Below are 22,100 nucleotides of genomic sequence, written 5' to 3'. Positions count from 1 at the left end.
AACAAACGGTACGTACTATTTGTTGTTTATAGATACATTGAAGAAACCTTTTTTATTTATTAGTTTTTGGATAGTTTGGAAAACCCGGGTCCGATTCAGTCTGAAGTGATCACAAAGGGAATGAATGACACCAGCATTAGCCCTCAAATCATGAGGTAGTACGTAAGAATATAATCGTCAGATCCATCCACATTAGTAGTTTCAAGTTAATTGATAGTAAAAGCCACCTATTAACCAAATTTAAACCATTGTTTGAGATTCTTTTAATTTAATTACTAGATTTATAAGTAAGTTATTTGAACATTTTCCATATAAATATTAGATAAGGCAATCGATCAAGATCGCTTTACTAAATGCTTTGAACGAAATCCTTGTAATTTCTTCACATCACTGACTACAATAAAATTCAAAATTCAAAAGCTCAAGTAATTTGCTTACGCCGGGGCTAATAATACGTAAAGCTATGCATCCCGGCACCACCTTTTCTAAGAGGTAAATTTACCAAATACATCATAAACTTCTCGAAAGACTTCCATGATGAAGGAATAACATAATAATGTGATCCGTCATCATAACATAAATTAGTAAAAATTAAAACCCACAAAATTCATAAATTTGTGTAGTCACGCCCGGCTAAGTACAACGATGTTGCCTATTCTTAATGGTTTGGTAAGCCGATATGCAATAGAAACTCCATAACTTAAGGCGGGTGCGGTATTCACTTTACGATATCAATGGTAATCACTTGACAAAAGGTGGATCGTGAACTCAATCGCAATCTAGAGAGAGAGTGAGAAAGAATCTACATATTAATACGTGAAGCAAAAACTTTGTATCCCTTTTTACGAAAATTGCGCGGACGGAGGAGTATGAAATTTTCCACACTTATAGAGAATATAGAGAAGAAGTGCACAATGCTAATATTTTTTTAAGATAATGCATAAAAGATACCTTAAATCAATAAGAAAACATTGCACACACTACATACCATGTATTTGACGCACACACGCATGCATACTTTTTACGTATGTACACGTAACTTTGACGTAACCGTATGCATAAAAATTAGGTCGGGCGTTACAGCCACCGACTCTTCTATACTAAAGAATGGGTTTTACTCGATGAATGAAATTTCTACGATAATACGTGTCTTACACGAAATAATTCACGGGTTGTTATTGTATATCATCATGCATTTAGATTTAGACGAAAAGAAAACACAGAAGACAATATCTACATATGTGTGAAAATAAAACAATATAATTACAGATTTAAGAAAAAAAAAGCGTGATATGCATAATATAAAAAATTAGATAATGGTACGTTATGGAACGTTTCAAAAAACCTGAGTCTTGATTGACGAATCCATGACGTTCTGAATCCAATTCAAATTTACGACAACATCAACATAGATAGTGACACAAAACTTGTTAATCTCTACGTCAGAACAGCTCTGTGTTATTATGCCATGAAGTCGACCTTCTGAAATCAATGGTCCCCCAGAATCTCCGGACCCAGCCCTGACTGCGCCAACAGAACACAGTAAATCAGTACCAATAGTGTATTTGCAGTCAATTATTCGCACTGCACCTTCTCTCGGCTTGGATGCATTAGACTCGGACTTGCCGTAACCCGCAATGATTCCGACTTGTCCAAACTCCATCGGGTATGAAGCCAATAGTACTGGTTCTATATTATCATTAAAGGTAATCGGACGACGAGTTTTCAACAACGCCAAATCATTTTCCTCATTACTCACGGTTTTCGAACCCTTCACGAAGTCCTTGTTGAACACATTCTGAGGATCGACTCTGGCAATAAGCTTGGTTGTAAAATATTCACTCGTGTGGTAAACTCGAACGCTTCTCAGCGGTCCCACGACGCAATGGGCCGCTGTTATTATCCAATTTTTATCAATAATAGAACCGCTACATCGTCTATTTATCTTCATTAGTGGACTAGTAAATTGTGAACATAAGCGAACCAAATATTTTTGCGAATGAATTGGTACGAGCTCTCCTTCGTACACTCTACGCTCTAAACAACCCGAGTGTTTTATTAAAATGGCGAGTAATAACCAAAAAGAACGCATTTTAAACCCCAGTTGTTTATCAAGTTAAGTTACTTTTATACAGCGCTAGTTGTTACGCCAGGAATGTTTGAACGAGTAATTTGAAACTTCTGTACAATTAATTGCCTTTAGTAAAATACATATTTGACAGCATAATTAAAGAAAGTATTCGCTTCCGTTGTACATAGTAAAGTAATTCTTGAAATATTTGCATATAGATAAAACAAAATACCGCTTCATTGGTCTAGTGGTCAGTGATGCTAACTTATATGCTCAGTTGGAGACATTTTTTTTTATTTCCTGCCTAATCTGATAGTCTTGAGAGGCTAATTCAGCGTAACCTCAACTAGTAGGTGAGCTCACGCGGCTCAAACCTGACGACGTTGCTAACACGAACCCTAACAAGCCCGAGCCCTTCATCGCAAGCGACGGGTTCGGGGAGAACGATGACCGGGGAGTCAGTATTGTTATTACTAATGTATAGAAAATGGAAAATGTTTGGATTTGTCCTTAAAAATAAATAGCAACGTGAAGTAAAACAGTAAAAAAATATTAATTACTTTAAAAAGTGGACAAAAGGAAGTCAAACATGCTGCCGACCGGTAGCGGTGAAGAAGAGGGTCCCTAATCTTAACGCATACATACAGTTAATTTAACGGAGATTAATATTAACAAACGATACACGAAGCAGAGGCCTCTCTACTGCATTGTTGTGGATACAGCGAGGATTGAGTCCGGCCCCTCGCCACGGCCGGTCTTAGCGACAACATCGGACTCCCCGACTACAATTACAAAGAACTTCTTTATATACTCAAATTCTTGGGAATGTTAATAGCGCGATTCAGACCCCTGCGTCAGCGGTCCAGCACTCGTAATTTTATTTCGTGCCGTTCCACTCGGTGCGCTTGTGGGGCAAAAAAACGCAAATGGTGATTTGGACGTAGCGGTAACTGTTGATCTTATCGTTGGATCTAACAAAGCAAAAACAGCTTTAATTTTAGTTGTCAGAACAATCAAAATGGATTGAACATTTAAAATGCTATTAACACTCAAAGAGCTATTTACATGGTACTGGTTGGTTTGTTTTTTGCAGTAGGTGGACTACTATGTGAATTATCTGATAGAAAATGACTATCACACCTACTGTCTATAACTAAGAACTTCAATGAAACCTTATCTCAATTAGGATTTATCACAGCCTTTGAGAACACAGAGGAAAAGATTATGCCCCAAAGCTTATTTAAAACTGAAACGAAATTTTCGATTGAAGAACACCATTTTGTTCCCCGTTAGCTAAAATGTTCAATCTTATTCTAAACTACGTAGAGGAGACAGCTAACTGTAATCTTTAATATATTTGATGGTAAATTTGTAAAGTTAGTTATTTAAGAGCTTGGAATTGGAAATTAGATATCTGGAAACCTGAAGGATGTTCGAGAAATCTTTCGAACAATTTTATCCCGGTTCCTTTTTTTCATTGAAACTATTTCATGTTTCTTGGTTATACAGAACGGTGCTTACTCATTTCGATGGTAGGAAGCTGCGAAAACAATATAGATACCTATGAGAATTGATACCATATAGGTTACTCAAAGCGATCGACCGGAAAAACAGACCCAAAAAAAAGCATAAAAAATTCTTTACGTTACTGTTGAATTGATGCTATCGAAGTTTGCATTCAAATAAAGAGCTGGCTGCCTTTTTTGGAGCTTAAGTGGACAGAACGGCAGTAACGACTAATGCGGGTTCGCAACACGGTCTTGCCACACAAAAATCCTCCAAAATTCGTAAACACCAAGGTCCGTTTTGACGTTTAAGTTGAACTGGAGCATCCGAGTGTCGTAAATATAATTAAAACTAATTTTACGAGATTAATCTGGCTTCATTAGTCACCATAAGAACTATAAAGCATTCCTTCTTGTTTGTCTCCACCTGTAAAGTATTTTAAAAAACAAAATAATATAATTATAATAAAAAATCATTAAAGTATTTTTATTTATGTTCTTAAAGAACATTATTAACAGCCCTTATTATATTATCGATCCTTAATTTAGTTAATGAACAATTTAGTTTCACTGAAGAATATCTGTGGAAAATTAAAAAATTATATTGGTTGATTTCTTGATTGCGTCCTCGTAAAACTCCACCGGGATTCAAGTCTTATCTAGTTCAAAATGAATCGGGGAGTAATGTAAAACTTAGGCATATTAAAATGTTTTAACTTCCAAGATATTCCTCATAATAATTCTCTTCTTATAAATCGCACAAAATTATCCATTAGCCACTACATCCTTGTGGATTTATCTGAAAACATGCACAGATTTAAAACTGCAGTAACTGCTTTTGAATTTAAAATTTAATTATAGTTCAAGAATACAATATTCATATACATATTATGGAAACTGGGTCTGCGGAGGGACTTAGTTTCTCTCTGTATTTTGTACCGTGTATTCCATGGGGAGTGCCCTGAGGAATTGTTTGAGATGATCCCATCTTCTTATTTTTAACATCGCACCGCCCGCCATCAGACTCTAGAGTTCTCTAAAGCCTCTGTGTTCTTCCACAGTGCGTTTTCAGAGATCTTTTTTGGCTTTGTAATACGCTCCTCACTACGATGCGTTCTATGGCCTTCTTCATCCGCGGCTTACGGAGAATACTTTACGGTAAGAAGAAGCTTAGCTCTGCCCCTAGAATTGCTGACATTCATAATCGATGGCCGATGGTAACCACTCACCATCAGATATGCTCGAAGGGCTGGGGTCGTATGGCAATATAGGCAATAAAAAAAACAGCTTTGTCGAAGGTTTTTGGAACGAAATTCCTTATGGGACGATGCGGAGGGGTACCCTAACCGGGAAGAAACGTCCGTAACGTAAGATTTTTATTAGTAATGCACACAGTGTACGTCTTAACTTTGTAATAACGTACAAAAAATAACATTTTTTTATTATTCATTGATCACGATCTCAGAGCGTTCGTTTGCGCAATACACTAACTCTTATGCAAACAACCGTGAATGAAGTGTACCACAATAAGTTCGCACGTTACCGAATGACCGTAGGTTGTTGCTAAACCTCCAGTTTTATTTTCATTATACCTCGAATAGAACTTAAAATTAATATTTTTATATTAAGGAACTTCGTTCCTATTCGGTGTCCCACGACACCACACATCTTTTTTTTTTCACGGTTGTTTTTTTTGCTAAGATGGGTGGACGAGCTCACCGCCAATCTGGTTATAAGTGCTCACCGGAGCCTACAAACATCAACCACGTAAATGCCGCCACCTGCTTTAGGACATGACATGACAAAACTGTGAATTATTAGAAACGTTGAATTGGCTGAAAAGTTTGCGAATGGCGACCTCTCACCAGAAAGCGCTGTGTGGGTAGGCTTCTCACGGTGGGCTGAAAATGGCGGGAATCCGTTGGATGCAGCTTGGCTCAACCGATTATTGTGACGTACCTTGGGGGAGGCGTATGTCCAATAGTGAACGTCAGTGGAATGAAAAAAAAAAACCTTGGAAACAATACAATGAGAGCTTAAAATTACGAGATCAAACCGTAAAAATAATTTTAAATAAACCCTTAATCAGATTAATTTTTTAAAGATCATTTTCTGAAAATTAAACGTAGAGCTTAAGTGATAAACTTATTTAAATTGATAGTCATTCTACAATTTTATCAATAGTTAAAATACAGCAGTTACTGTTTCATCTTGTTAACCATTAGTATTTTCTTAGGATTTCGTTAGTCTCAGAAGTAATTAAAAGTAATTATAAAGTTTCATCTCTCGTTTTTGATTGTCTTTATATTCTTTCTTGCATTTCGAATACTTTATAGTTTTCGTGGTCACAAACGTAAAAGTACTTTTAATTACAAATAAACTTAGCTAGCTGGTCGCTAGCCAACTAAAATTGCGCTTAATTACAGCTACCATTCATCCGTATGAGGCCGTCAGCGCAAAAGTGGCCTAACCCACAATTCATATCCGTGCTTAAGTATTGCAATTTATTTAAAACATAATAAATTTTGATGCAAAATCGACTTTTCGTTATATATATAGTTTAAATCCATAGATAACAGATGACTTTGTAAACATTATTTTAGCGCGTATTTTTTTGCTTACGAATTATTGTAAAGGTAAATGTAATGTAAAGGTAAGGCTCGACCCTGGGTAGGTTCATCAAGTTGCATGTTCTACATGCTGCTTGATGGAGCTGCCAGGGACGAAGTTGATTGATTTATTTAAATACTAGCGACCCGCCCTCGCTTCGCTTCGGAAACATTAGAACACACATGAAATAAAAAATAAATAAAAAATTAAAAAAAGTAGCCTATGTTCATCAGGGACAATGTCGGCTTCTAATGGAAAAAGAATTTTTCAAATCGGTCCAGTAGTTTCGGAGCCTATTCAAAACAAACAAACAAACAAATCTTTCCTCTTTATAATATTAGTACTAACATAGTCCGTAAGTTATTTGTAATACTAACACAATATGTGACTGATGTCTTGAAATAAAAGGTTTTATTTTTATTTATTTATTATTTAAATTAGAACCTCATTATCTCCATACTAACTGTGGTAACTGGTAAGCTTAGGCCACTTTTGTGCTGACGGCCTCATATATCCTCTCAATTCCACAACCTTGAATCATCTTCATTTTTATCACCTTTAAAACCTTATGTTTTAAACCTTTAAAGGTGATAAAACCGTTCTTATTAGAACAATTCAGACTTCGGATTCGTGTTGCAACATCTTGGAATCACATTATGTATTACACTGATACTTGATATTGAGGAGTGAATGGCTATAATTATGGTGTAATCGAAATTTTGCGTCTTTAAAAGAGAGCCACTTAAAGTTTAAAATTTGAAAAACAATATAATAACAAAAAAACTTCTTCAGCTATTTGAATGGATTAAATTATTTGAGGTTCAATTAAAAACATCGACATGTGGTTTTTTTTTTTTTATGGCTTAGATGGGTGGACGAGCTCGCAGCCCACCTGGTGTTAAGTGGTTACTGGAGCCCATAGACATCTACAACGTAAATGCGCCACCCATCTTGAGATATAAGTTGTAAGGTCTCAGTATAGTTACAATGGCTGCCCCACCCTTCAGACCGAAACGCATTACTGCTTCACGGCAGAAATAGGCAGGGTGGTGGTACCGCTAATAACAAATACAACGCACCTTTAATTACAAAGATAAATATCACGTATTAAGCGAAATGTTGCCTACACCAAATAGCCTTTCACCTCTCGATATATATTCTATCTTACACGCCATAATCTGTAATATAATATATTTTCGGAATTTCGGAAATCGTAATACTCTCAAAACTGCAAAAACTTATCTTAATTTACTGCTAATTCAGCATCGTTAATCAAGCCAGTCCCGATCGAATATGGTTCAGATATCAATTAGGTGGAGCAAAGCAATTGATCAGTCAGTTCTGTTTTTTGTGGTTACCGACCGACTTGTCGATCTTGACAAAACCCAACAATTTATCATTAATGGCTAACTACACAAAAAACCTTAGGATTCGTAAAGGAAATTTATTGTCTTGGTCTAAAATTGTCTAAAATGATATTTATTGTAATTTTTTGGTGCATTTAATGAACAATATATTTTGTTTCTAAACTTTACACATCATGAGTACGATGGCCAGTTTTATGCGCAAGTGTTCTTCAAAAGCAATAAAAAAAGCTGGAGTCTAACTATTGGTGATTACCAGTCATTTATTTATAAAAAAAACGTGTGGCACTCGGGAACTGCCGCGGTAAAGCTATTGCATAACATTTTTTATCAACTTATGCAAATTTTAATTAGACAACGATAATTTAATATTAAAACAAGACTACGCTATATTAAACATTAATAAAAGCAAAACCTTAACTGTTCCCTTCACACTCATAAGCCAGACCATGCGAGAGAGAGATGGGCAGACTTTTCATGATGCGCATGCAGTGTGACGTCACGCCACGCGCGTTTCACAAACACTACACAAGCGCAACGTGTGAATGTGTTGAACGCGAGCTACATGGTAGGCGGAGTGAGGGGTGTAAGGTTTTTTTCGTTACGGAATTTCATGATTCGGTCGCCGCGCTCAAGGCCCGCGATAAAATCTATGCAATAGCTTAATAAAAATATTATTTCAAACCACTTAATTATATGAGAAACTCGAATTCGATACTCCAACTACTGCCACGATTTTCAGAGCGAAATTCGCTGAAAAATTAATTTGGTGAGCGAATTCAATTAAAATGATAATTAAGTGGAGCGAATCATACCTGCGGTGCTTTTAACCTCGATGAGTGTACGCCTCGTGACGTCATACGATATTAAAACCGTTTTTTATAAATAAAGCAAAAACGCAAATGTAATTGAATCTTTTGATTAAATTTGCGTTTCGTCGTTTTTTGCGGCATCATCGTGAATGGATTAGGAGTGAATGATACCGTGTTAAAGAAACGAAAAGAGGAGTGGAAGGCTTATTTTTTGGGATACGTAGCGCGTAGTTATGGGATAGATAGATAGATAGATAGATAGATACTTTTTTTTATTTATTTTGATACAGTTTAAATGCAATTTTCATTGTTTACATTAATTATTAGATTCAGATGTCTGAAAAGATTAAGATGCGTCCCCAATCCCGAACATCTTGGTACTTTTGGAACGAAGTTCCTTATGGGACGATGCGGAGGAGTACCCTAACCGGGAAAAAACGTCCGTAACGTAAGATTGCTATTAGTAATGCACACAGTGTACGACTTAACTTTGTAATAACGTACAAAAATTTACATATTTTTATTACATAAATATTTTTTATAAATCATTGTGAATAAAATAAAGTTGGCAAGTGGTAACTTTGTAAAGTAGTTTCTTTTTTAATTTTTATCAATAAAAAAATCATGTGTACATACCCGAATAATTATTTTCTTTATACCTTGAATAGAAATTAAAATTAATATTTTTATAATAAGGAACTTCGTTCCTATCCGGTGTCCTACGACACCACGTTAGTACATTATTACAAAGATAAGTCGTACACTGTGTGCAACTAATAAAAATCTTATGTTACGGACGTTTTTTCCCGGTTAGGGTACCCCTCCACATCGTCCCATAAGGAACATCGTTCCAAAAAAAAGATTTTTTTGTACGATGAAGTTAAAGAGATTAAATATTAATTCGTTAAATTTCATTAAAAATCCTCTCAATTTAACCCCATTTCATTTTACAATTCAGTCGTCTCACTTGAAACAATTCCGGTTAAATTGTCGCGTACGTAGCTCATGACTAATTCAAGGAGTTCTCCAACGGAACTCACGCCGAAATTTGCGTACGAAAAATAAACGGAAAGAGTTATTGCAAATTGGTACTACAGATACACGAGGGTATTTCACAGATGTACTTTTTTCTCTTTTTTTTGCTACGATTCACACGTCATCATATTCTGACTTCCAATGGCTATGTACACATGATTTTTTATTTAAAGACTAAAATAGATTGGCTTCCTTTTTTTTATAACAAAATTACGAAATGTCCATTAAAACTCTTAAAATTCCACCTAATGTTTCAGTTCGTTTGTTTGCTATCAGAAGTCGTTTCAGAAAGCTGATCGGTACTATTTTGATTTGATAGTTCCTCCTTCTCGCGTCGTTTTCCTCATTACTGAGGGTCGTGACTCCCCCGCTGCATCAGTTTCTCCCGTACGATATCCCTCCATCTGCTGCGATCCTTAGCTTCATGACGGGCATTGTGGAAGTTGATGTTTAGAGAAGATCGTATTTGGTCCGACCATCTCGTGGGACTGCGGCCTCTGGGTACTCCAGATACACGAGGGTATTTCACAGATGTACTTTTTTCTTTTTTTTTTGCTACTATTCACACGTCATATTCTGACTTTGAGTGACTATGTACACATGATTTTTTATTTAAAGACTAAAATAGATTGGCTTCCTTTTTATTATAATAAAATTGCGAAATGGCCATTGAAACTCTTAAAATTCCACCTAATGTTTCAGTCTGTTTGTTTTCTATCTATACGCGGTTTCATTCGAAGCTGATCGGTACTATTTTGATTTGATAGTTAGTTATGTGATTATAACTTTCAGTAGCAGACGGTCTAGTGGATTTCGAGTGGTTTTTCTTGATAAACCACTGTCTATCGCACCAGTGTAGAATTGTGTAGATAGATGGGTGTACTTGTTTATGTCCAATCTATAATAAAATAGGCGTTGAATATAAAAAGTATATTTTGTTATCGAGCCAAATCATAAACGGTTTTTTTGTCTGTCGAGTTATGCTGGTTATGCCGGCTTCACCGAAAATGTAGGTAAGCTCACGGATTTCAGCCTAGGAAACTTTGCTGAGATCTGCCCTAGCAAGAGCAGCGCTTCGCTGAATCTACCGCCGGAACGCAAAGACGAACCACTATGAAGATCTAGAGAGAACTCAGTGGGCTGTGGGTTAATTTACATGACGAACCCTTCGCTGCGTTCGACGAGAACGGCACCAAGAGTGGTACATGAGGATCCGAATTCATCACAACAATCATTTAGCCAGACATGAACATATATCTAAATCTTTGTACTTCTTATGCAGGTGTTGTCGTATTTTTACTGGTATATCCTTACTGGTGATAGGACCTCTTGTAAGTCCGCGCGGGTAGGTACCACCACCCTGCCTATTTCTGCCGTGAAGAAGTAATGCGTTTCGGTTTGAAGGGCAGGGCAGACGTTGTGACTATACTGAGACCTTAGAACTTATACTCAAAGTGGGTGACGCATTTACGGTTGTAGATATCTCTGGGCTCCAGTAACACAAACACCAGGATGTGAGCTCGTCCAGCTATCTAAGCAATAAATAAATAAAACTTCTGAAAAAAACATTATGTCGAACCCTTTATTCCTTATAATATCACATTAATAACCGCAAGCAAAGCTGCTTACTAAAGGCTTCGCTTCCCGATCGCTTCACCGTTACGGCAGTAGCCGACGCCACACTGCGACGGACGTACGCGTCCCGGCGAATCGAAAAAACATCGCAACTACAACAAAAGTAAAATAAAACTCTAATATGCCTCTACTAAAGTACACTTTCGAGGTTTGTGCATGAAAAACTTTTATGTCGTTTTTAAACTGTACGAGCTATGGAACTTTTTATCGTAATGCCTTTATGATAAGATAAGTTTTTCGTTGGTGGTGGATAACAGAGTGACCCTCGCAGGAGTCGGCCCAATTTAAAGTTATCAGGTAAGTTACTATCGTAATTTAACTTTGACAACCCGTGAAAGGTCAGTTTTATGACAGTGCCCTAACAATATGTAAGTTTAAGTTAAAATGGGCTTGCAACAGCTCAATATTCAGAAAGAAGGTCCACTTCAAATTCCACGTATCAAAGAATAAAACGCTACGTTCTGAATTATAAATTAAAAAAAACATTTTTAGAGTTTCGGATCTAAGTCTACCACCTAAGCAAACCACACAATAGTGAAGTGAAAATATAATTAAATTTGACATACCATTACTAGACTTTAGGAATGACAAAAGAAGTTCGCTTACATCGTTCAATGTAGGTCTTAAAAATGATTTCAATGTTCTTAAAACCTTATTAGATAAAGATACGAATCGCTTTTATTAATCAGGCATTTTAATATTTTCAAGATCTTCACCAAGAAATGCTTCGCAAGAATGATTATGTTGTTAAAATTTTGTTTGAAATTCATTAACTTTGAATTTTAAAACATGATCGTTTATTTAAACTACGAAACTTATTTGACTAATCTTAAAACATTTTTGAAATATTAATCTTCTACATTTTCTACTTCGCCGCCACAAATTCCCTTCGATCTTCATATTAACATAAGAGTTTTGTCTTCAAAAGACGTGCCCATCGCGCTATCAACACCGATAGCTGATCAATACAGCTTAATAGAACATCTGACAGAACAAATGACAGGCTTGATTACAAAACATCCATTACGCTCTACATGATGCGTCGAAATCAATCGCGTTGACACCGCCATACAATCCGGTCATTATTCAAACGATCGCATCAAAGATGATTATAGTTTTGAAAATGGCATAAGTACGATAAGTTCGCTGCTTAGCGTCTTCTGGCATTTCTACGAGCAACAATAACAATTCACTGATTCGACAATACTGGCCATCTGCCTTTGATGACAATAAAACAGTGGCTACACAGGGAGATTGACCATAAAATCTAGAGCCAGCCTCTCGTTGAAATAACTTGATTTTGTAGGTCTAAAAGAGCCAAAGTAACGTTTTTTTTTTTGAACTTTCGCGGCTACGTACATTATTGCTACTGCGTCTACCCGCGAAAATCTGTATTAACAGAATCTCAATAAATGTGAAACTTCTGGTCAGAGCCAGTTAAATAATGGTATGTAAGTACTAAAACTTGGAGAGACATGGTATAAAATCTTTATTTATATTGTAACAACCATCCTATCTATTTCTGTCGTAAAACAGTAATGCGTTTCGGCTTGACGAGTGGGGCTCAAGCGGGGAGTGTCGTTGTACTCAATCTGAAAACTGAGACTCAGAACTCATGTCTCAAGGTAGGTCGTGGCAATTACGTTATTATTGTCTATGTTCTTCAGTACCCCTTAATATTAGGTGGGCCGTGAACTCATCCACCTGGATAAGCAATAAAAAAAAACCCACACACTTAAAATGGCCGTAAGTTTGTTGGTTTTTTTCAGACAGCTTTAAGACAGCAAAAGTACAAACGAAGCTAAAAACTACGGAAATATGTAAAAATGTAAACACATGTCATAATTTTAATCCCAACTACATATATGTATATACACATGTACATACAATAACATCAGCTTTTCCCTGTTAAAGTTCTGATCAACATCTTCACATTGTTCTATTATTAATGGAACGAGATACCTTAATTCGGTTTGTGCTAAAAAGGGGCTTGACTGATGCAAATCGTCACGTAACCTTACGCCCTGGCTCTCGACTTGACCATTCAAATGTGATCTTTAAATAAATTGCTATAAAGACTAGTCTCCGATGCAATATTAACCGGAAACTCACATTTATAAATCTCGTTCCTATAACAGTGGAGTTAAAATCGATATTTGGAAATATTGATGTCATTTGTCTTTTATTTAATACTAGCTGACCCAGCAGACTTCGTAGTGTCTCAATCGATAAACAAAAGACCTAAACTTTCGTATAAAATAAACTTAAAACAAGCAAAAGGAATCCGTCCGACGGGTGACACATCAAAGAAAAAACAAAATTGTTATTTTTATTTAATTCCGGACATTTTCATATTTATACCTTTTAAACCTTCTCTGGACTTCCACAAATAATTCAAGACCAAAATTAGCCAAATCGGTCTAGCCGTTCTCAAATTTTAGCGAGCCTAACGAACAGCAATTCTTCTTATATATAGATAAATTAATGGTAGGGTAACAATAACATGTCTGTTTTCTCTACCTAATCCTTAATAGCGTAAGGAACTGTTCAGATTACGCGTATACTGACTGGTAAGTGAGCTCACTGGGCTCAACTTGCGAGAACTAGCTAACACTAGCCCCAGCAAAAGCAGTGCTTCCCTGAATCCACTACCTAAGCGGCACCACTTATCCTGTCAATATCGCTTCGACTTAAAGAGGTGGTATATACTCTGTGGTAGTGGTACGTTTGTAATATCTATGGGAACCGCTAACGACTTAACACCCGGCGGTTCGTGAGCTCATTGACTTAACTACAGCATTTAAAATTGACTATTTTAGTTTGCACTAAAAATGTTTATTCAGGTCATTTAAAATGAACGACATTGTATGGAGAGGTTGTTAAAATTTTGTGACTTGAACGTCGCCTCAGCCATTACAAGAACATAACTTTGTTAATAAAATGTTATTTGTACTTGTACTAGAGTCAGTAGTGGCACGAGAACAGCAGTTATTTCAGGGCAATTGAGATTTCAACCTCACATTTCAAAGTAGTATGCAAAATTCGCGTTTTTATTTGATAAGTTCATCTCTTGTTGTTTAATTTTTAGGTACAGTAGGTACGACACACCTGGTTTTTATTTTTGTTTCCTATCGGGTCTCATACACACTGTAAAGAAGTACAATCTTGCCTGGAAAAGACCTCGTACTCATTCGCTGAAAATCCCTCAAAAATGGTCCCACAGTAAACGTCTTAAAAGTATTTTTAACTGTATCATATCTATTTAAAAATTAATCATATGATTTTTTGTTTTTTTATTGCTTAGGTGAGTGGACGAGCTCACAGTCCACTTGGTGTTGAGTGGTTACTGGAGCCCATAGACATCTACAACGTAAATGCGCCACCCACCTTGAGATAAGTTCTAAGGTCTCAGTATAGTTACAACGGCTGCCCCACCCTTCAAACCGAAACGCATTACTGCTTCACGGCAGAAATAGGCAGGGCGGTGGTATGGCTCTTAATTTAGATCGTAAGTAGGTTTCATCACTAAGAACAACAAGAAATTGTTGTATAAAGAACAATATTTTCTTATTTGTGCTATTTTGAAAGCATCAATTTCTTTTTATTAATTGTATAATATCGATTAGCGAGCGAAGCAAGAATGGTTGGTTGTTTTATATCGATCGTCGAGTCGTGCCAGTCGGTCACTAGCCTTACACTAGCATATCGATTCGCCGCAAACCTTTTAACCCCACCTTATTTTGGGAATCATATACTTCGAAGTTCGCACGCACTGAATGAAAAGTTAGTCTTATTTTATGGATTTAAAAAAAGGAAATTCTATGATATAAGTTTTATACAATTAAACAGTTTGTATAACTTATTCGCAGGGAAAAAATTTGATATGTTTTATTATTGAAGTCATACATATCTAGTAAATCCTAATATATATCTTATTCTATTATATCTAAAGACATTTTTGATTCAAGATGCCGCTATTTTTATTTCATTAGATAGCTCACAGCGGACTTTAATTAAACTTTAACTACGGCCGTCAATGTACAACGAAGCGAAATTTTCGTGAGATATATACATATATGTATATACAAACATCCTCTCTAACATTTAATCATAAATGAAATAACATAATATATATTATAGGGCTTATTTATATTCAATAATTTAGATTGATAAATTAGTTTAATCAGATGTAGACTTCAACCAATATCATTAGAAGTTCAAAAACAGACGCTAAATCCAACAGAAAATTACAATAAGCTATTAAACATTACAATTAATGTTAAGAGGAATCACTTACATAAGTAATTACAACAATAATCTCAGGAACGATTTGAAATACTCAAAAGTAGCACATATTAAGTTTAAAAAACAAAACATAAATAATGTTATATATTTGGTAACACAAGAACGAATTACAATGTCTACTAATTATATCGTGAAGTCGTAAATGTTGTCAAACATAACAGCATTATCGATTCAATCGGGCCTTGGATTGGAAGTACCGCACGTGTTCCACTCCGTTTATATCGATTGATACGTCACCAGCTTGGTCACTACCCTAAATCAAACATATTGATTTTGTCACTAGCGTTTACAAGCTTAGTGCCTTTCAATGTATTGAACTCTTAAATACCAATCACGCGCTACTTTCATGTACAACTCAATTAGGTATGAATCGTATGCATCATTCTTAAGAAATACCGAACAAACTGAACTGTACTACTGTAAGCTTTATTGTAAAATAATTAAAAAAACAAAATGTATCATGTTAAAGTTAAGGCAATTATCGGATTGCCAAATAGCAACACTTTTGGTGGGAGCAATGGCAGTAGTGGGGACGTGACATAATAAAAAAGGCGTAGTCTGAAAAAACTGAACAGAAAGCAGTGCATTCAGTAGTGAGCAGATATCTAAAGATTGTACAAGTGGAGTTACAAATAAAGCAATACAGAATTAAATGAACTATTGCAATCTGTGTATTTATTTCCTGGCTTTGGAACCCGAGTCTTACACTACTGATTAACTGACGGATCATTCATTTCATGTAATTTTTTTATGAATCAGAAACTATAATTACGAAAATCGCCTACTTTATTCGTCGTTTTCATGCCTCTGGCAAATTTATTTTTTGAGTGAAACAAAAGAGATATTTTTATGAGCTAAGAAGAAATCGCCGCACTTCCGCCTAAGCATTAGAGGCGGTAAATGTGGTATGTTCTAATTGAACTTAATAAAGCGTCCTGATGTTCGATAACCGCCCAAAGTCAACAGTGGGCTCAAAAAAGCGCGTGTTGTATGGAACACAAATCCCCTGCCACCTTAAGGGGAGGGGATGCCGAACTCCTAGTCATACACGTTATGACCACCGAGCTTTTCGCTTGGCGAATTATTCGAATCCAACTCAACTCATACGCTGGGAATAAATACCCTGCATCCTCAGAACCAGCATAAGTCTGAGGGTGCGGGCATTAGTCACGCTATTACTCTTTCACAAGACAAGTATAAAACAGCATACATGTCATTGGGTCTCCCTCCCCGGTAGGGACTTGCAGAGTCGAAATCAAATCACATCGACAAATAGAAATTCATTCCTATTCATTATTAAAATTCTTTGCGCTATAGAAGAATGGAATATGTAATATTCTTTAGGGAAGTCGAATTTTCCGCGTGTACACAAGCCATGATTAAAGATGTTCAGTTGTTTACCTGGCCAAATGAAACAAGGAACAAATGATACCTGTCTGCAGAACACGCCATCTATCATTTAGGGGTCGTCTCCCACAAAAGAACTCTTGATTTATTTGAGTCTGTCCAAGAGATCAAGACAAACATTGCCTTCATTACTCACGGTACCTTTCCATCTTAATTCGATGAAATATTGTTCGTGTTTCAGATATTTACTCTTACTTTTGCTACTCTTTTAAACAATTATAACTCTATATGTGGCCGTCAGCGCAAAAGTGGCCTAAGCTTACCATAGTTATTATGGAGCAATGAGGTTTTAAGTTTTCATGAATTTGAATTTGATTACGTAAAAAAAAACAATACGCCCAAAAATAATGTTTACAAAGCCATCTGTTATCTATGGGTAGAACTATGGATAGGCCGGTTTTGCATCAAAATTGATTACATTTTAAATAAATTTAAATATACATATACCTAAGCATAATTATGAAAAATTGTGGGTTAGACCACTTTTGCGCTGACGGCCTCATATGAGGTCATTTTCTAGAACACATTCAAAATTGTGACAAGTTATTTGAGATCATTCGAAGACTTTTTGAAAATATTGCGTCAGCTTTGGTACATTCCGTAGCTTGCCCTCTTTTACGGTATCAATGTTAGAAATTAACGCTACAGTACTTATGTTAAAAACGCTAATCAAACTATCTCAATCAATGTAGGCTTTAGGCAACGAATCTAAACGTAATGAATATTCATTTTCTTTTAAATTTAGAGTGACTAGTGGTCCCGCGGTAGTCGAAATTCGACTATAATTAATTGAAATTATAAGTTTCTATATACACGATTATGATTCTATTGTCAAAGACTATTCTACTTTTTTACAAATTTCGCTAAGACTACACTTTAAGCAAATATTAACAAAGACAAACAATATTTAATCTATTCTCAATTTGACCACAGACTATAAGCAATAACAAATGTTTGACAATAAACAAATACATAGTATGCATGCATGTGTGTGTCAGATACATGATATTGAGTTTAATGTTTTTTTATTGATTTAATGTATTTTTTATGCATAATTTAAAAAAATATTAACATTCTGCACTCCTTCTCTATATTCTCTATAAGTGAGGGGAATTTCATACTCCTCCGTCCACGCAATTTTCGTAAAAAGGGATACAAAGTTTTTGCTTCACGTATTAATATATAGATATCTAATTATTAATTATGGCGGCGATCGTTTCCACGAACAGCTAACCGCGAACGAATATAGACGACAATAGACGACAACACGAAATCAATCAATTTCTCTAATCATATTTGCATATATTTTGTCACTAAAGCGAAATAAATTCTTATTTCTATAAAAATGCTCAGAGCACTAGGAAGTATCAAAAACCATTCAATATTTAAATTCTGCGACAATCACATATAAAACTCTATATTCAACTATCGTCATGCATAGTTTAGAATAGAAACTATTTTCTGCTAAAGCGTCCGGAGGCAGATAAAGCGAAGATAGTAAAATGTAACGACGTTACGAAGTGGCGATAACGTCCGATCCTTTATGAAGGATCGCGGTATTTTATAGAACCCATCAGAGGGATTCCGTCGGAATATCAAGCGGTATATATTACATTAACGTGAAAAAAATACATAACAAACTGTCTTGTATTATAATTGATATTATAATGAAATAATTTAATGAATCTATAAGCATTTACTGGTGGTAGGACCTCTTGTGAGTCCGCACGGGTAGGTACCACCACCCCGCCTATTTCTGCCGTGAAGCAGTAATGTGTTTCGGTTTGAAAGGTGGGGTAGCCGTTTTAACTATATTGAGACCTTAGAACTTATATCTCAAGGTGGGTAGCGCATTTATGTTGTAGATGTCTATGGGCTCCCGTAACCACTTAATACCAGGTGGGCTGTGAGCTCGTCCACCCACCTAAGCAATAAAAACAAAACTAAATAGATGATACAGTACTTTTTAACACGTTTACTGTGGGACCATTTTTGAGGGATTTTCGGCGAATGAGTACGAGGTATTTTCCTGGCAAGATTGTACTTCTTTACAGTGCGTCTGAGACCCGATAGGCTTCACTAAACGCTTCGTCAAACAGAACGCGTAATTAGCGCGCGTCAGAGCGCTAAACTGACGGCGCGCTATGACGCCGAGATGTGTTGTACTACTATAGTAACATACCGTCAAACAGAACCCTAGCGCTATAAGTACGCAACGCTCTCTCGCGGCGTTAGGACGCTTTGACGTCAAGCGTTGTAATTTTTTACAAATTTTATTTTAGCGTCCGAGTGAACGTGCATTAAAATACTGGATAATGCCCGAAAAATTGATAGAAATTGTTAGAAAATACCTATGCGTATACAATGCCACATCTGAATCACTCGACATCTTAATACTTTTAAATTTTCACACTGCTATCGAAAGTAACCATGATTTGGCGAATGCGTTGCGTCAAGGAGCGTTGGACTCATCTAGTCAATTTGTGTGACATGTAAAGAGCGCGACGTTAAAACGCAGCGCTAAGTACGCCTTCTGTTTGACGAAGCCTTAAAGTCCGTTTTTGAATGTACCCAAATCGATAAAAATTTGATTATAGTCGCCTCCCGCACCGAGCGAAAGAGCGCGGTTTTGATTGCCGCATAAGGAGATACACAGTACTTGGGGTTTTTTAAACCGCATAACGCAATGAACGTATTAAGGTTTACTCTTACGTTTTTTACGAACGAATAAACTGTTATTCTATCATCGATCAATCATCAGCACAATATTCACTTGCCGACAACTAAACATTTTAGTTGTGAACACGATTATCTCTACGATTAGCGAAAATCGAGGAAAACACAAGTAATTACTCAAACTCATCTAAATTACTTTTAAATTATTGTAAATCACTACATAGTATAAAACAAAGTCGCTTTCTCTGTCCCTATGTATGCTTAAAACTACGCAACCGATTTTGATGCGGTTTTTTTTAATAGATAGAGTGATTATAGGGGAAGGTTTATATGTATAATAACATCCATTAAATAATGGAGAAATCAATAATAAATTACAGTTTCCGAAGCGAAGCGAGGGCGGGTCGCTAGTGAAGTTATATAGAACACGAAGAACATGAGGAAATCGTGTGGAATCTGTATAGGTTAATTAATTTTCTTTATGTGAAGGTGGACCGTACAACTGAACTAAGTTGAGCGTATTTAAGACAGCAAGAAATAAATTGATCGAAAAACCGTGAAAATATTTAAGGTTTCAAACACAACAATGCAATATGGAAACTATGTTTGAGGAAGGGCATGTCCTTCTTCAAACGAGGCTTGTGGAGAATATTAAGAGGTAGGCAGCGGCTCGGTTCTGCCCCTGGCATTGCCGAAGTCCATGGGCGACGGTAACCACTCACCATCAGGTGGGCCGTGTGCTCTCGTCTGCCTACAAGGCCAATGAAAAAAGAAAACAAAAAAAAAACGTTGTTATCCGAAATCATTAGGCGTTTCAATGAACTCGTTCAAATTGAGGATAATTATTATTTGTTTGGGTTCCATTTCACCAGGACGACAAGTCCTTGTCGCGTTACCATAAATTTAATCAGCACAATGTCTCGAAAATCGCAAAAAATATGAGTAATCAAATTCCACAGTTACACCACGCACGTGTATACCTTCAACAAACAGATAGAAGTTTTTTTTTTGCGGAAATTAATTTAACTCTGAGCCTTTTGAGCAACGGGTAGCGCTCCACGTAACTTTGTCTGTACTAATTATAACTTTTCGAAGTGGTTCTCATACCCGGTATCTATGGGAAAAATACCAAATGGCATTTGAATATTTTAATAAGTAATTTGCTGGTTAGTTTCGGTAGGCGTTATAAAATAATAAAAACTGTGTTACTTCTACTATTGTGTTATTCTGATTTCAAACAAAAAAAAAAGACTAGTTGGTCCCGACCTAGGATTTCCCGTTGGAACCAGAGACTGATATGCATACTCATTTAGACTTAAATAAATACATATATATTATGTAGATATTGTTAAGCGCTGGGGTTCGGAATAAATAAAAATTCTACCGAAGTACAAATTAAAACTGTATTAACACTTACAATCTTCGATCACTTGTGTTCTATGTGACGTTAACGAACACTTTCAAATTCTTAATTCACTTGCAACGCTTTTATAGTCGATACCACATCCCTACAATTATCGAGAACATTCTATATGTGTTTCCTCTATTTGATAATAGATGGCGCTATACATCTCGAGCGTTCTAGATTTTACTAGTTCTTTTGATATTCGTTTCTGCTAATCAACGATAGATGGCGTTGCTCTTATCGGCGTAACACTAAAGACCCAGACAAAGAACAAACAAATTTGTTCATCTCAAACATATTTGTTCGTTGTGGAAACCGAACCCACTAATAGCCTCGGCCCAGCTGGCGCTAAGTTTATGCCTATCTACTACACTATACACACTTCAAGAGCTCGGCATCAAGCAGCGCCTGTTTGCTATAGTACAGTCTCGAATTGTGGATTTCTTCGGACATGCTTCGAAACGAGATGGTCGGTCCATACAACGCCTTGTTGTACAGGGAAGGGTGGATGGTAAAAGACCGCGCGGGAGGTCACCAAAGGTCACCAATGGCATAGACCGACCAAGTTAAAACTACAGTGGGAGGTCCCCTAAATGAGTGCAGTAGAATTTCCTCGAGCAGGGAGAGATGGTGGGACATCGTGAGACAGATCAAGTCTGCCCCCTCCAACACTACATGACGATCTTGACCACTCTGTTAAGAGTGACATGATTGAGAAGAAAAAGAAGATTACACTAAGGACACTAAAATTATCAGGGGCGTAAACGCACCGCTCTCTATTAATTTTATTCCAGAAATTGGAACCACAGACGTAATAGTAAATAAACCATAAGCCCTTGTTGTAAAGATAGATAAACAATGACAACGTAATACCCAAGTACAACAAACAAACTAGATTTGTTGTTAGTGTTATACATACATACATACATACATACCTTCAAACTTTACACTTGAACGCTCAACATCAATAGAGGAACTTCATAGTTGAGTCGAGTTATTTGTATGCACTACATTCAGTTACCGTTCATATAAATTTTAATAACTTTAATATATGTTGAAGAAGTTTTTACTGTTTCTATACAATGTTGTTATGGGAAACAAAAGACTAACACGCTTTTATGTCTTTTTTTCTAACTCGAGAATATAATTTAGTGCCTCTCCTTAATAGCCTCTGGCCCAGAGGTTTGCAGGAAGCTGCGTGTTTTCAGGCACTTTCAAAGGCTAAGAGGTATTGAAATCATCGAGAAAACGCCTAAAAACAACCCACTGAAAATT

The 22,100-nt window shown here is 36.3% G+C and overlaps 2 protein-coding genes across 2 annotated transcripts in view; one reads left to right on the top strand and one right to left on the bottom strand.

Moving 5' to 3' along the window:
- Positions 1 to 1,336: 1,336 nt before the first annotated feature.
- On the bottom strand, positions 1,337 to 1,951 carry LOC101743799 (alpha-fibrinogenase-like). The gene has a single exon (XM_004931357.4). The coding sequence runs from the start codon at positions 1,949 to 1,951 to the stop codon at positions 1,337 to 1,339; it is 615 nt and encodes a 204-aa protein (XP_004931414.3).
- A 9,108-nt stretch (positions 1,952 to 11,059) lies between these two features.
- Positions 11,060 to 22,100, top strand: part of LOC105842367 (uncharacterized) — a 102,736-nt gene continuing 91,695 nt past the window's right edge. Inside the window, exon 1 of the mRNA XM_012694908.4 lies at positions 11,060 to 11,329. The gene's annotated coding sequence lies outside the window, so the exon portion shown is untranslated. The remainder of the gene's footprint in view (positions 11,330 to 22,100) is intronic.

Source organism: Bombyx mori, chromosome 7, assembly GCF_030269925.1.
Source record: "Bombyx mori chromosome 7, ASM3026992v2".
NCBI lineage: Eukaryota > Metazoa > Arthropoda > Insecta > Lepidoptera > Bombycidae > Bombyx > Bombyx mori.
The sequence above is the reverse complement of the archived record's forward strand: the minus strand, read 5'-3'. Positions and strand labels throughout refer to the sequence as shown.

What these genes read in the sequence shown, in the direction of transcription:
- LOC101743799 (XM_004931357.4), bottom strand. Translation starts at nt 1,951, where the DNA reads ATGAAGATAAATAGACGATGTAGCGGTTCTATTATTGATAAAAATTGG.